General features: G+C 39.3%; 2 protein-coding genes across 2 annotated transcripts; one reads left to right on the top strand and one right to left on the bottom strand.

Annotated features, from left to right (window-relative positions):
• The first annotated feature begins 7,026 nt into the window (after window positions 1–7,026).
• Window positions 7,027–8,800, top strand: LOC133734903 (U-box domain-containing protein 25-like). The gene has a single exon (XM_062162534.1). The coding sequence runs from the start codon at window positions 7,371–7,373 to the stop codon at window positions 8,673–8,675; it is 1,305 nt and encodes a 434-aa protein (XP_062018518.1). The 5' UTR covers window positions 7,027–7,370; the 3' UTR covers window positions 8,676–8,800.
• Window positions 8,801–10,679: 1,879 nt separating this feature from the next.
• LOC133724581 (uncharacterized) lies at window positions 10,680–14,145 on the bottom strand. Its single transcript, XM_062151338.1, has 3 exons — window positions 13,743–14,145; window positions 11,152–11,290; window positions 10,680–11,063 (listed from the first exon to the last, which is right to left on the bottom strand). Exons 1-3 carry the CDS (start codon window positions 14,094–14,096, stop codon window positions 10,879–10,881), a joined length of 678 nt encoding a protein of 225 aa, XP_062007322.1. The 5' UTR covers window positions 14,097–14,145; the 3' UTR covers window positions 10,680–10,878.
• Between the last annotated feature and the right edge of the window lie 1,938 nt (window positions 14,146–16,083).

Raw genomic sequence — 16,083 nt, 5'->3', positions numbered from 1 at the left:
GTGAACTAAGAAAATGGTAGGGTGGCAATAGCCGCACCCTAAAAAAATTGTATGTGCTCTAAAATTTTTATTTATACATTTCTTTTTGAGTAAATGTGGATTTCATTAAAACATATGCTAACATGGCCATTACATACCTTACTACTGCTTCTATAGATAAAATCAAGAAGTTGTGGTAAGAGAACCTCACTTAGCCACCAAATTGTGCTTCCTCTGGCTCCCTAGAGCTCCACCATCAGCCTCAGCATCATTACCCAGATTTCGAGAGGGCAAACCCAAGTTTCAAGCTGCTCAAGCCAAAGCTGGCAGAACCCCCAGGTGCGGGAGCGCGAGACCACCGCCATTACAAACCACACCAGGCCGCCATTTCTTGACCAACTTGCAAGCTGCCCAGCCGCCCGTCTAAGTCATCAAGAATTGGGCTCGAATTTAGGCCAAAAAACGGCCTAAACACACATTCGACCAAACTAAAGTGTCGCTTTCAACCATCATCATCTCCAACGTTGTCTGCAACTTCAACAATTCCAAGCTTGGCCAAGGTTGGACCCGACCAGACACCGACGATAATAAGGTTATCGCAGAGCCGCCGCCGTCCAATATCACCGCCACCAGAAGTTTGAGAAGAGTAATTAGACTGCAGCCAATGAAGGTCAGCCAAGCCCGACCCCTTCCATTCCAAAATTTTCATCGCAGAAAGCCAGAAAGCAGAATTGGCCATAGAGCCCAAAGCTGAACCACCCTATCATCGATGCCAAGCAACGTTCACTCGACCATTCCTCACTACGAGGATTGAATTGATCTACTATATGGCATAAACGTTGAGATGAGTAAGGTTATGGAGGCGACATGCATCTCCCATGCCTTGGAAGCAACCCAAAGAAGGCGGCGCTAGGGTTTTATTGTTGAGCCATTTCACTTTACTTGCATGTTTCCTAATATGAGCCTTGTATTACAACTTAGAGCGTTTACTTAATTTTTTTTATTTATACATAAGTTTTTATAAAGTACAAAAGAACACTAAACATAAATATATATATACAATAGAAACAGTACCCAACTTAAGGCCCATTCTAAATTTTTATACTTGTTCAAGTAAATCCAGAATATGTGTCTGGCCCAAACTCTAGGTTACTTGATCTAGTTGTAATAGGGTTTATATTAGAGATATTCTCGGAGAAACTTAGTAGATATCCAATCAATGTACGATTATGTTTCCATGTACAACTCTGTCTCTATGCTTATAATCCTCTATATAAAGAGGCCTTTATTATCAATGAAATCACGACTCAATTCTCTCCTAATTTCAGTTTTCCTTAAACATGTTATCAGCACGAAGCCCTAACACTAAAATCCCAAAAACCAAAAATCCTAAAACCCTAAAACCCTAGAACACCTTGCCACAGCCCTGCCACAGCGCGCCACACCTTGCCATAGCACGCCACACCTCTAGCCACACCGTTGCCACACCAGAAACCCTAATTAGAGTTATGTTTTAAAGTTCCCGTTTTTAGAGTTTTTGTTCCTTTTCTCTTTTTTTTTCCTAGGGGATTTGCAACCTCCCTTCTTCTTCCCCCCTTTCTTCTTCTTTGGGGAGACCAAAAGTCAAACTGTGGGGGTTCGCACTCACTCCAAGCTTGGAACTTGTAGAGTCCTCCAAACTTAGAGTTTGTTGAGAAGTTATGATCGACCACAAACACATCATTGTTTCGATCTAATCCAATACTTCTTGGAATCAGATTTCTTGGAAGTGACTACGCTTAAAGATCCCTAATTTCTAGGAAGCGATTATGCTCGGAAATTCATAATTTCTTGGGAGTGACTACGCTCATAAATTTTATATGTTTTCGTGGTAGCTTTTTCCCCTCCGAAACTAACCATTTTTCTTGTTCTCTTTCAGGATGAGTAACCTGAATAAACTGGAATTTACTCTATTGGGAACAACTGGCTCTGGATATCACAAGTGGGTTTGTGATGTCTGCCAGCATCTCAAGGCTGAAGGAATCCATGATTCGATTCTCGAGCCTAGCCAAGACGTGCTGACTGTTGAGTAAGCTCAAGCTTTGGAAGCAAATAGAGCAGCCTTGGAGGCAAATAAGGCGAAAGCCATCATCCTAATGACTCGTCATATGCATGATTCGCTCCAGTACGAATATATGAATGAAGAAGACCCCAGAAGGCTGTGGGTCTCACTCGAAGAAAGATTTGGCAACGTCCGTGACTCCCTGCTTCTTGACCTCGAAGTGAGATGGCATAGCCTTCGCTTCTGTGATTTCAAGACAGTTCTTGAATACAACTCGGAAGCACTTCACATTAAATCATTGATGGAATTCTATGGAAAAGATATCACAGATGTAATGTTGATTAAAAAGACTCTATCTACCTTCTCCGTCTCTACATTGATGGTTGCTAAGAACTATCAAATTGATGTTACTGCAGGACGGATTACAAGATTTCATGAGCTCATTGGAGCTATGAATGTTGCTGAAAAGCATGACAACATCCTTGTAAAGAACTATAATTCAAGATCCGTGAAAACAGAGCATATTCTGGAGTCTAATTATAGGCGCCCCTAAGAGAGGGCGCCAAGAGCGAAACCCTAATCTTGGGGATACTTTTGGACGTACTAGTCCATATAATCGCTCTACTAAGGAAGGTAACCACCAAAATAGGCGAACACGGAACCGAAGAGATTAACGTGGAAAGAGAGAGGGAGGCAACGCCTCTGGCCATGTTGGTGTCGCCACCAACACTTAAGAGGCATCCTTATGACGCTTTCAAAGCGCCTCAATCAATGGAGTCTGAGCACAGAGATGAATGTTCCAGATGTAGAGTATCCGGTCATTGGGCACGTATTTGTAGAGCTCGTGAAGAAATTGTCACCGCCTGCAAAGCATATTGTGAATCAAGAGAAGCTCACTATGTGAAACAAGAAGATCAAGAAGATGATCTAGAGTGAAGGGTTGAAGACTTCAAATTTGGCTGGGATCAATAGATCGCCAATTCTGTTTAAGTCTTTATTTTTTCAAGAGATGTAATAGACTTTTGCCTCAATTTTGCAAGGCTCTTGGTTTGAGAGTTTGTCTTGTTTGGAAGTCATTAGTTCAAATTTTATCCACATCATGAGGTGGGGTGGAAAAAAAATAGTTTATACTTAAAAAAAAAAAAAAAAAAGAAGAAGAAGAAGGTTAAGAACGTAGGTTTACGTGCGCCCCTCACCTGCTTGCTAATATAATATTGCTTTTGTCCACACATTACATATGGTGATGATTGACCAAAATTTGATCATATATTCATATATATATATATATGCAACCAAAACCATCATCGATAAAGTTTACCAAATAAACAACCACCATTGATAATCTATTATTAGTGGAATTTGAATTGTTCCAATGGCAGACAAGATAGTATTCAAAGACCAAATATTCTTTTCATTTGCGGGCTTTACTTTGTCTCTTTGTTGTTTGGCTCTTTCTCTTTCTCTAGAAGCTCTAATATCAATCTCCCCGAGGTGCCTTTTCTATCAAATATCAATCTCATTGTTGGGGAGACACTACAGTTCGTTTTCTCAAGGTGCCTTTTTCTATCAAATTTAGCATGTTGGGGCTTTATTGAAACACTTTATTTATAGCATTTGGTGTCCAAGGTGACACAATCCACCTTCGATGCTTAAAAAAGTTCATAATCAATCAAATCAATTTTCAATTTATCATATTTGAGTGATTAGAGAACATTTACTATCACTTCTCCTAATTTCTTTTTTTATGAGTTAATTATTAAAAATGAAATTACGGATACTTTTTATGGTGTTCGGCTATAATAATAAAAACCATTGCTGAGTTAGAGAAATACTTTTCCAAGCTTTTTGCAAAAGGATTTTGCTTTGTGTATATCTTATTCAAAGAATGATATCTATAAGGTGAAGTCGTACTAATTTGTGATTTAAATTAAATTCCATAAATTTTATTTCAAGAGAAACACAACTTCTTTCTACCTAAAAATTATATAATACGCTATTTTGAGACTCATGTGTTGGAAATATATGCTTAATTTGAGAAGAATTACTTATAGTTGTTGTTTCTCTCTAGTGTGCTTAGACTAAGGGAACAAATATTTTGACCCACTTCTTCTTTTTTACCCAAAAAATTGTATCAAATGTTGTCTTTAAGTTCCGGTGTAAAGTATAGCATGTTTAAGAACCATTTTCTCACAAAGATTTGGAAAACCAAAATTTTTTTTTGGATATGTCTTACACTTTGGTTATTTTTTTTTTCATGAAAAAGTATCAAAAAGAAACAAAAAAAACACAGTTTTTTTTTTTTTTTAACATAATGTTTGGCCTTGATTAATATGGTATGAAAGTTTGGCCAGTCAAACGTCCAAGAATAGAGCCAATACCTAAGTGGTATGATTAGGTGGATTGGATTATATTCCTAATTGTTGTTTGAGTAGAAGAAAGTCATGTTTACAAGGGTGTCCGTGCATGCATTCAACTTTGACTACCACTTAGAGCTAGCCCTGTAACTTAAGGTCATAATCATATTGGACCGTAGTTATGGTAATTTCATAGGAATTCTCTCTACTAAAATGGTCTTTCGTTCGAATCCAACTCTCTTCTTTCTTCTTCAATCAAAGAAGGATATATATATATATATATATATATATATATATAGGATTTTTCTCAGGTGCGGACGTCCGTACCTAAATTTCGGTACGGATTTCCGGTTTTCACCCACTTTCCGATCACATATTTTGATCTTAACCATTCAGTTTTTAGGTCCTAATGTATAGATCATCTCTGCAAAATTTCAGCCTATTTGGTGATCGTTAAGGCATCCAAAACTGCAATTTACACGAACGAACCGAATCTGTCGAACCGGAACCGTTCGTGTACTTTGTTGTAATTTGCAGTTTTGGATACCTTAACGATCACCAAATTGGCTGAAATTGTGCAGAGGTGATCTATACATTAGGACCTAAAAACTGAACGGTTAAGATGTGAAAATGTGATCGGAAAGTGGGGAAAAATGGGAAATCAGTACCGTCCGCACCGTAGATGGACTATATATATATATATATATAAGAAAAAAGAACTATATATTCCATCAACAAACAAATTTCAAATGGTATATACTCCTCGTAATTATTCCAAGCTTAAACTTTGTTGAATTTGACCATTCAAATTTCATTCGAATTTGGTTTGTTTGATTGATTGGGTGTATCATGTATTGTTGATAATGATGATAAACTTAATACCTATTATTCTATTAACATTAACATTAACATTAACGGTTTATAATTACGAAAGGGGTAAACTCATTCATTAGATTCAGCAAGCAGTACAAAAATGAAATACCCCTACGAGGTCGACAGAAAGAATCATTTCTTAGAGCATCCTAACATCCTATCCTAGAAAAGCATAGGAACCCAACATACCCCCAGTACACGCACCATTATTCTAACAAAGACCTATAAACCTCGAAGCAGACATAAAATGGTTTCAACTAAGGCTTTGGTTTTTGCGACCCAAACAAAAATTAAACAGTACTATGGGCCATAGAGACCCAATCCATCCAACCCCATAGCAAAAGGGTAATCCAGTCCACTTGAAACCCTAGAACAGTGAGCCCAAAGCTGAGGCCCACCGATCAGTTCAATGCTCAAGAGGTCCCGCCACTCCAAATGCAGGCCCAAAGATTAGGGTAAACCAAATCCCTAGCCCATTGAGTCCCACAAGTGTCTCTCAAGCCAAAAGCCACAAGTCGTGTTGCCGCCGATACTCGCCGTCGGGGCCACTGCTCCATCATCTTCATCCTCCAACCCACAAAGTCGAATGAACACTGCCGTGTAGCAAAACAGCTCCCTAACTGGAGACCAATCCCGATCTAGCACAACCATCAGGACATTGCACCACGCCATCAGTGTCTGCAACTCGATCCAAGCAATCTATCACATCCCCGTGAAGCCACCAAACTGAACTGCTTTCCAAATCTTCATCATGAATAGACCCCGAGCAGATGCAAGCTGCCCTTACCTCCAACTACGTCAGTGCAATCCGTCCACCAACACCGGCCCAGCAAGCAACACCACCACTTCCCTCAATGTTGTTGTCAAAGAGAATGCCAGTTTGTGGATCCGATTGGACACTATCAATACTCCCATTGCTGACGCCAACCGGACGACCTCGATCCAGGATCTAGACTAGCTGATCCGCCACAAACCAATACAATTCCACGCCCTTGGAGCTTGACCTCAGATCAGCCATGTCTCAAACAGCACCCTCGACATCCTTGTCCAAGGCGGTACACCAAGCGCCAGATTGAAAGCAGCAAAAAGAAATAGAGAGTTAGCCACACGGCTAGCAATGGCAGTGACCATTGAGGTTTGAAAATTTTGAGTATTTTGTTGAAGGAGGAAGGCCAACGATAAACCCTAGCAGAGCACTAGGTCAAGGTATTGGTTTATTATTACTAGAAGAACAACAACAAAAAACTTTGATGTTGGAGTTTTTTTCATTTCCACCTAATTTATTTCCCTTCCTTTTAATCATTTATTACACCGGTTAGCATTTTATTTCTCCACTTTCATGACTAGAAATAAATGCTAACTAGTTGTCCAAAAAATGCTAACTATCAAGAATCCACCTTTTATTAATTACAATTCTTATTATGAGAATTCTAGTCATAAAAGTAGTTATAAATGCTTCATGCATCATAGTTGTTATCTTTCCTTTTTTAATCTTGACTAACTAGTTAACAAAAGGTGGATTCTTGATTTTTATACCAATATGGTGGAATATACTCTCTTCAACCCTGTGACCAGTCTACTATTTACACTGCCTCATATGTCAATGTCACAATTCTCTCTCTCTGTTTCTGTCACTGCCATGATTTATTACTTTCAAAGTCTTATTGGTGGGATTCAAACTTCAACAACATTAACAATTCTCTCTGGTATTTGATGGGTCAGTTTGACTGTGTTCAATACAATTGCAAAATGAGAGAGACATGGAGGGACCATATTTTGGCAATCATTCTATATTCTTGGTTACAGTCTCCAACTCTTTCACTAGGATAAGGTCTATTTTCTGACCAACCGATCCTGCCTCTTCTGTTTGGCTCTTGGTGTTCTCATCTGATTCCTCCAACTAATACTGCATTAGTCTCATTTCCCTTGTCTCTCAGTTCTCTGTGCTCTTTAGCGGACTGAGCTCTTCACTCTTTCCTCATTACAGCTTTCTGCCTCCACTTACATTTCAATCTCTAAGCTCCGGAAAAGATGACATTTTGAGCATACCCAATTGTTATTTTTGGGTAAATAATATAACCCAGTTCTTATTTACCTGTATCAGTAGGTTAATTTGATTTGAAATGATGTGCATACCTGAGCTGTTTATATGCCCAATTAGTCTGGAGCTGTTCAAAGATCCAGTGACTCTATGCACAGGCCTAACCTATGACAGGTCGAGCATTCAACAATGGCTGGCTGCTGGTAATCTGACATGTCCAGTCACAATGCAGAAGCTTGATGATCCAATCACCATGGTTCCGAATCACACTCTTCGCCATTTGATCACTCAGTGGCTGCAAATGGGTAGTCAAACTCAAAACTCGAATCATTCTGATGATCATTGTCACTTGGAAACCACAACTACTGATTCTTTAGCTTCACTCAAACACGTACTAGAGTCTCGTGAGTTTGCCTTCGAGAACAAGGTTCAAGCACTCGAAAAGATTTCATCTTCACCGTCCACAAATTACTTGCTACTGCAGCTCGGGTACTTGCCTTTGCTACTAGAACTAGTCTTTGGACTAGTTCCAGAAGCCAGAGTACTACTCATCAGTGAAGAGTACTACTACATCAAGTTTGTTGAGCTTGCGCTCTCTCGTGTTCTGATACTGCTGCCTCTAGGGGGTGGGTTCGAGCCTCTAAATATTTTGAAAGAAGAGAGTAAATTGTCATCTTTCGAAGTCTTGTTGGCGGGCGGCTCTGCATTCATCAGAATCAACTTATGCCACCTTATAGAGGCAGTTTCAGCATCAGAGAGCAGCAGCAGCAGAACAAAAGGGCTGCGTGTTGTTCTTGGAAAGAACCAGGGGATCTTGACTCAGCTGGTTCAGCTAATTCTTCACCCGAGTGATTCGGAGGAGGAGGCTGCAGATGCTGCAATCAGAGCCGTGTCAACATTGTCTTCCTTTGAAGATAACATAGAGTCTTTGGTCAGAAATGGCATGTTAAATGGACTAGTGACATACATTACTAGGACCGAAAAGCGCGAAAGAAGCTTGGCGCCATTGGCAACGGCGATAATTGAGAGGCTTTTAGGAGTAGAGAGTGGAAAAGAGGAATTGCTTAATAGTAATAACAATAATGGCACCGGTGGCAATGGCATTCATGCTCTTGTTAAGATGGTTTTCAGGGTATCGTGGTCCAATGTTGATGATGACCATGAACACCACCGAGGGAGTGAGAGTGCCGTTACCTCACTTTTGATTGTGTGCAATGATTCTTTATCGGCACGAGAGGAAGCCATTAGCGCCGGAGTGTTGACTCAGTTACTATTGCTTATGCAGAGCCAGTGCAGCAATAGCACCAAAGCGAAGGCGAGAATGTTACTCAAACTCCTTAGAACCAAGTGGTCTCAGGACTCCAAGCAATTAATCTCAATGGTCTAGCTTACAAAATCGTCTTTGAATATTTAATTATTGCCTATGGTTGGCCTCTTGGCTTCTGTAGAGGTACCACAAACTATCAATGTGTATCTCATTTCACATTTGCTTATTTCTATCATCTACTCAAACCACATTAGCTGATTTAATGATGCAATTTGTGTACTTTTACTTCTACTAGGATTTGATGCAACTTAGGACAACATTCCAATATACCCAAACCCAATAATACAAATCTGACGTTGGACTAAATTCACCCTAAACTTATTGACAAAATTCTTCTCCAATTTCGCCTTATCTCGTAGACAACTTCATTCAACTTGTTGGCAAATCTCATGCACGATTCCTCCCTCAGCACTAAACTTCTGTATATCCAGCATTTGAGTAAAGCAGTGATCAGTTGTAACTTGTTGGCAAATCTGATGCACGATTCCTCCCTCAGCACTAGGATTTTGTATATCCAGTATTTGAGTAAAGCAGTGATCAGTTGCAAAACATATTTCTTGTTTTTAGTTGTTTTCCAAACAACATTTTCCTCTACTTTCTAGCCCCCATCCTAGTGAACAAACCGGCTACCTGACCGGTTGATCGATGGGGCGGCCGGCATAGAAACAATTCACGAGCTCGGTCTGCCTTCTTTTCTTTGTTAGACATGTAGTTAGGCTTGCTAGAACACAAATAGTTCTTTTGTTTTATGGATAAGAATCTAGCTAAGAGCCTAAGACAGCGATCTTTACTTTTCAAAATTGACAAATGATAAAAGCATTGAGCGATACTGCTCTCTACAAACGAGAGGGATGTGTGGATAGGTGATGTGAAACATCATCATTGACGATATCATTTTCTGAAAAAGAGTAGAACAAAGATCATGGGCACAGCATCAGTATCATTAGAATTGGCCTTGACATTTGAATGGCAGGAGTACAATACTCAAAAGGTCCACAATTTCGGCCACCAAAGGTTGTTTACTTGTTTTGGCACGAAAGCAAAGCAAGGTGAAGAGGGGAAAATTCTTGCAGCTTCACAGTGGCAATGCTACATTACCAAACTAGCACATGCCTTTGGCATAGTCAAAAGTGGAGCTCCTCCTCCATTAAAAGAACACTAATCTAACAATGGTTGGTAGATATACTTGATGATGGAGTTGAATTTAACCAAGCTGATCCAGCAACCCCCATACAAAATAACACCTATAGCAACAACGTGATTAACAAAAACTTGTCTAACTACACACAAAACACGTGAATTATGGACCGCCTGGAGATTATTCTCAAAGAAACTGAGATGCCTAAGTTAGAGGAAAGAGGATGAGATGCCTAAAGACCCTTGGGTGCCACCTTTCTATTTTCCAGCAGATCATGTATGTGGCTCGATTACCGCGTCACGTGAACGGTCCTTTATGAGGCATATCAACACTCAGTAGTGTATAATGTCTCCAAAATTGTAAATCTACAGAGAGGTCACTTAAAAGGAATGCTGGAAATGAACTCCAACATAGTTTCAATAACAGTGAGTCATATAACTTGTACTGCCAAACAAAACTGAGTGTGAATAGATTTAGCATGCTTCACTATTTTTGACTTTTGCCACGGCAATTTAAAAGCTCTTGTATATAATCATATCAAACATTACCAAGACAGTACAGCAACTCAGCACAACCATGGGCAGTGGAGAGACTAGTGGGGAAAAAAATTGATGATGTGAGACATCTTCAACGGTAATGAAATAACACCCACTAACGTTTCACCTCCTTCCAACTCCTTCAAGTTTTTATTCTTAGCATAAGTGCCTAACCAAGGAGAACTCTTTCACATTTGGACTCATAATTCTTAGCACTATCTCCAGTACCAAAGATGTATCAACAAGCATTAGTACAGAAGGAGGCATTAAGCTTATGAGTTTCTGATATGATACAAAAGGAAATAAAACAGAACATTGTCTCCAATCATTAAGATAGCAAAGATATCAGAATCCTGCATCCACCAATACCATTTCCAAAGAATTAATGACTGGCACGATAAGATAGTAGCACAGTATTTGTATAAGCAACATGAATGTATTCCCGTATATCATCTATATATTCATTTTTGGTATTACAACGAAAGGATCTTACTATAAATATTTGCAAGTGACCAATAGATACCAAACACGCCTTCGGTGTTTGGTTTTGTAAGAGAATACATCAACTTCAATTCAGCTATACAAGCGTCTAGGAAAGTGTGATAAAGTGTTGCAATGAACTAACCAAACTCGGAGGCCAATGTTTTGTGTCTTTTACGTATGAGAGGTCTGTATAGTGAGGATCAAGAAGAGTTGCAATTGTGAACTGGTTTTCTGCGAGCAGTGGAGCATGTTTGTCTACATACAACGCTGCGGCCAGAGCTGCATGCACTTCTGCAGAAAAACCCCAACAAAACATGATTTCATTAAATAGTTAAGGATTTTCTCTGCTTAGGCCAGGAATGCAATATCTATGCAGTACCTGGATATCCCTTCAAAGACATGGAAACATCCTCCATCTCTGCAATTGCATCATCTCTGTTGCCAACTTCATACAAAGTCAGTGCTCTGCCTACTCTTGCATAGTCTGAAAATGCAAATTCCTTGTACTTCTCAATCACCTGAAATGAGATGCGGGCATTTCAAATGCAAATCTTGTTTTATTCTATCTAGTGTATAATGGCCAATCTTTTTGGGGCCAATAGTGCAAAGTATAAAATAGACATTAGACTTGACATGTGTAATTAGAAGAAATGGTCTGAAACTCTAGGTATTCTGGTCGATGCAAAACGCACCATAACTGACCCTGTAATCCTAAACCTGCAATGATCAAAATTTTAAGGCTAGTAATTTTATTGGACTTTTCTGTTGACTATGTATGCTACCTTACCTTTTTCGTTTAGCCTGTTATAACTCATGTACACTAAAATGATGCACAAAAGATACCAAGAATGAATTGGACTCAATTCTCTTTCCTATTATCACTGTCAAACCACAACAGGAGTCGGTTTTCACGTAGTACCAATTGCAACAACACAAAAACCACAAAAGCAACGAGAAACACAGAGAGAAGGACTGAAGGAGGAATAGAGATAGAGAGAATAAATACAGATGTCAAGATCATTTTAAGATGCACCATCCAAAGCTAGTATTACTTATCGGGGAGTAGATAAAGGTGATATGGTCATGCCAGCTATTGTGCAACCCCATGCCTAAAGGCAAGTAGTCTGTTTGCTTTTTAAAGTTGCAAAACCAACTAGCTCAACTTAACCTTGAAAAGTATTGCCATATATGACCAATATAATAAGCCTCGAGGTTGAAACCTCAATTTAGTTAAACACTATGTTACCCCATTCTTCTTTACGGCTACCAGAACCCAAAACTCTCCAGCCAATTTACCCGAATACTGCAATTTCACAAAGCTTTTTCTCTTTTCATTTCTCAAAAAACACACCTTGTTGCTGTGCTTAACAGAGAGTACTACCCTGCCGCAGGATTCCATGCCATTTCAGCTTCACTAAATAGACTAGACCAAAGCTTCTGAGCTACTTCATAGTGAATCAAAACATGATCAGAACTTCTACTCATCTTTTGGCACATGCACCAATTTGGAAATAAACAAGCACCTCTTTATTTGGAGCAAGTCACAAGCATTTTAGCAGGGGCTGCAATCCAACACCAAATCTTTGACTTGGGGTGGAACTTCGGGTTTCCAAATCAAAGCTGCTTGGCTCAAATGTTGGGATACAAGTATCTTCACATGGAAACCTCAAATAGGATTTGCAACAAAAGCCTGCTGTAGATTCCAACTTCCACAGCCCATAACAATGAAATCAATTGCTCCATCTCGTGGTCAAACAAATTCCTTCTAAACCCAAAATTCCAACTCATTGCAAGTATCTTAACAAGAAATACAAAATTCATCTTTTAGGACCATATTCCCTGCTCATTTGCCCTCCCAGAACCTCACCCTCCTTCCATTCCTAACTTTCACTGTGCAGCACTCTAAGAATCCCCCATAACATTGAGAATATCCTTTCATGGGATTTTATTTAACTCTCTACAGCCATATTCGCATCCACCCATTTTCTTGTACCGCAAATTTACTTTTTGTCACTTTATGCCATGGTGAACTTTATTCAATTGGGAATCACCATAACCATTTCGCTAACAAGGCAATATTCCTAGCAGCCACATTAGCAACTCCTGGACCTCCTCATTCTTTGGGCTGAGAGACTACCTCCCATCTCATTAAATGCCCTCTCCTGCCTCCTCTGCTCCATCATGAGGTCATCTATCCTTCTTGCAACCTCTTCCGCGATTTAACACAAGGACATGTAATGCACTGGTAAAACTCTCCAAAACTGCCTTGAATTAATGTCAAACGATCCCCCTCGAAATAAAAGCTTTGTTCCAACTATCCTAGTGTTTTTCAACCTTTTCCACCACTGGATTCCAAAAGTCTGCAGCTCTACGACTTCCTCTTAGACCTAAGTACTTCAAAGGCCTCGCAACCTGGGTAGTTGGCGAAACTTTCCAGTTTTCTAACCTTTGTATTAACTCATTTTTATTTTTAATTTTTTAGCCCAGACACTGCACTGAAGCAATCCCGAATTTCTAGCAAATTCTGCCATTTTGTTTCATCTCCAGAAACGAAGAAAATTGTATCATCTGGAAATTGAAGGTGAGAAACTTGTACCCCCTCTCCCCCCACCTTCAACCCGTCAACTAACTGCCTATCACACGAACATAAGCAATGATTGCAGGACGTAACGAGTTCAAAATACCCATTGGCCTTGTCATCTTCAAGGTTTAGATTTAGGCTGCAACTAAATAACTTCATAAAGGGTAGTCTAGTATTCTACTTGGTTTAGGATTAGTTTACGTAGTGTCTATATATATGTACATAAATGTTAGATTCTCAAAAAGGTTAAATATCAAAACAACCATCAGTTACAAAGTTAGTTAAACAAGATTAAAGTTAACATAAACATGATAATTCCTCAATAGTCTAATACCCATGCATGCAAACACTTGAAACTGAAATTGATGCAACAGAGAGAAAGTGGGAACCTGAGTAAAGCTGAGAAGAGCTTGGTCAAAGTCACCGCGGGCCTGGAAGTCCCTCCCTCTCTCCAACAAGTCCAAGGCTTCAGATATTCTCCGGGAAATGGCAGCACTTGCGTCTCTCTCCGCATCACTGATTGGGTTGAAGGTTGTGACGACAGCAGAAGTGGACTCGATTGCATCAACAGCACTGCTGTTACTTGGAAGCAGAAAGTTAGCTAGAGGGAGAGACAGGAGGACCAACCGCCTCGTAAGTAATGGGGTTCTCGAAATGGGAATTAGGGTTTTTTGGGTTGAGGAGGAGGAAGAAGAAGAAGAGGTGAGGAGAAGATTGGGAATGGGTGCTTTACATGCGCCCATGTTGATTTTGGTGCCAAATTTTGGAATTTCCCTGCCTTATATGTATTTCCTCTGGGAGTGGATCCTCTCCTAAGCTCTTTTATTACTTGAGTTTCCTAAGCTTTGAAGCAGATGATGCCATGTGGCTCTCTTCAATCTAATGGCCTACGTTTGTTCTTCTTTATTCCCCTCCTCTTTTTCCTTCATCTGCTGCTTCTGCAAAGTATGATTGGATAAGTCCTAACTCAGATGAAGAGTCTTCCTTTCATCTTATTTATCTCTCTTTTTCATTTTTTAGTGTTCAGTTTATGCACTACAGTTGATACTATATCTCCAATCCAATCCATCACCCGCTCCAATACCTTGGTTTCTTCCGGTGGAAGATTTGAATTAGGACTCATCCACCGGTAACTCTAAAGCATGGTATTCAGAAATTTGGTGCACCACTTTTTCAAATATAGTTGTATAGGTCGCCAACAGAGAAAACCCAATTCCAGGTTCAGATGGAGCCTTGACGGTAACGGAAAATGGTACTTTGGTCATTTTTAGACCCCAGATGAGTAACACTGTATAGTATTCTAATTCTTCCAGAGTAGTTGAAGATCCTGTTGCACAGCTTTTGGAGACTGGAAATTTGTTGTCAGAGATATATGTATGGCAAAGTTTTGATTTCCCATCGGATACATTGTTAGCGGGGATGAAGCTTGGATGGGATTTCAGAACCGGCCTCAGCAAGTTCTTGGTTTCTTGAAAAATGCTAACGATCCATCTCTTGGTGAGTATACCTATAGGATTGTTAATCTTGCTTTGCCTCAGCTTGTTCTTGCTAAGGGATCGGAGAAAGAGTTCCGAAGTGGGCCCTGGAATGGTCTTCAGTCTGCAATCTCAGAAATTTGAGAGAGAGTCCAATTTGTTGATACCCAATTGATAAAATTGGTGCAAGAAGATGGGTTGGGGTGATTGCTGGCCGAGGTGACGATTGGCTGGGGTGGTTGATGGTGGCCGGCGATGACCTGGGTTGGGAGGTTGTTGATGAACGCTGAATGAAGACGAGAGTCTCGTATTTTCACTATTTTGAGTTTTGATGAAAAGTATAATAAGTAAAAATTGAGTTCAAGTAATAGGAGCCATTTGATATTGGTTTTATACACGTGGCATCATCTGGTAAAACGTTTAGGAAGCTCAGCACAAAAATGAGCTCATGAGAGGATCAGCTCCATTTCTCTTTTTAAGATGAGAAAATTTTACGGATGGTATCCTAAATAAAGTCCATCAATATCACATTGGCTCATTCATTACAGTTAGTAAAATTTTCTCTTCTAAGAAAAATTATAGGGTTTGACGATACTGAGAATAAGTAACGATAATTAAATTAAAAAAATTGGATTTTTGATCATTTATTCTAATTCTAGGGGCTTCCCACCCACTTTTTTTGTTCACACTTACCCATAGAGACTTTAATAAGATCTTCCCTAATACTCAATTAAATTTTTAGCTAACTACATATACTCCCTTGATAAGATTTCAAAACACAAATAACTCCACAACATTTAGTTTTACACATTTAAGGACAAAAGTTTACACTTAAGGACATTTTGTCTTTAAGGAGTCTTTTACTTTCTCTTTAGTATTTATCTTTTCCTTCAGTAAAAATAAAATTGACGGAGCGTAGTGGGCCCATGCTTTTGAGTTTGTTTGTTTGACATATTACAGGTATAAATCCATCCTCTATACTCGAAGGTAAACAGTTATTTCACTATTCATAATTTCTATCGTCAACAGACTTGAGTTAGTTGCTATCGGTAATAATACTAGCAAATAATTAGCAGAAGAAAGAGAAAAATTGAGAAAATTAAAGGACTATATATCAAGGCTTAAAAGAGAAACTCCCGACTATTGGGATATTATCTTTATAGTTCAGAAAAGAATTTATAAGATTGAGAAGAATATTGAAAATCTCTTTTATACATTAAAAGAGGAACAAAAACCTCTTGATTATTTAAGCATC

This window comes from Rosa rugosa, chromosome 1, assembly GCF_958449725.1.
Source record: "Rosa rugosa chromosome 1, drRosRugo1.1, whole genome shotgun sequence".
NCBI lineage: Eukaryota > Viridiplantae > Streptophyta > Magnoliopsida > Rosales > Rosaceae > Rosa > Rosa rugosa.
The sequence above is the reverse complement of the archived record's forward strand: the minus strand, read 5'-3'. Positions and strand labels throughout refer to the sequence as shown.

Excerpts from the sequence above, each read along its gene's own strand:
- LOC133724581 (XM_062151338.1), bottom strand. The coding sequence starts at position 14,096 with ATGGGCGCATGTAAAGCACCCATTCCCAATCTTCTCCTCACCTCTTCT. Across the intron at positions 11,291-13,742 it reads CTCTTCTCAGCTTTACTCAG|GTGATTGAGAAGTACAAGGA; the intron begins GTTCCCACTTTC and ends ATCTCATTTCAG. Across the intron at positions 11,064-11,151 it reads GTCTTTGAAGGGATATCCAG|AAGTGCATGCAGCTCTGGCC; the intron begins GTACTGCATAGA and ends GTTTTTCTGCAG.
- LOC133734903 (XM_062162534.1), top strand. The coding sequence starts at position 7,371 with ATGATGTGCATACCTGAGCTGTTTATATGCCCAATTAGTCTGGAGCTG.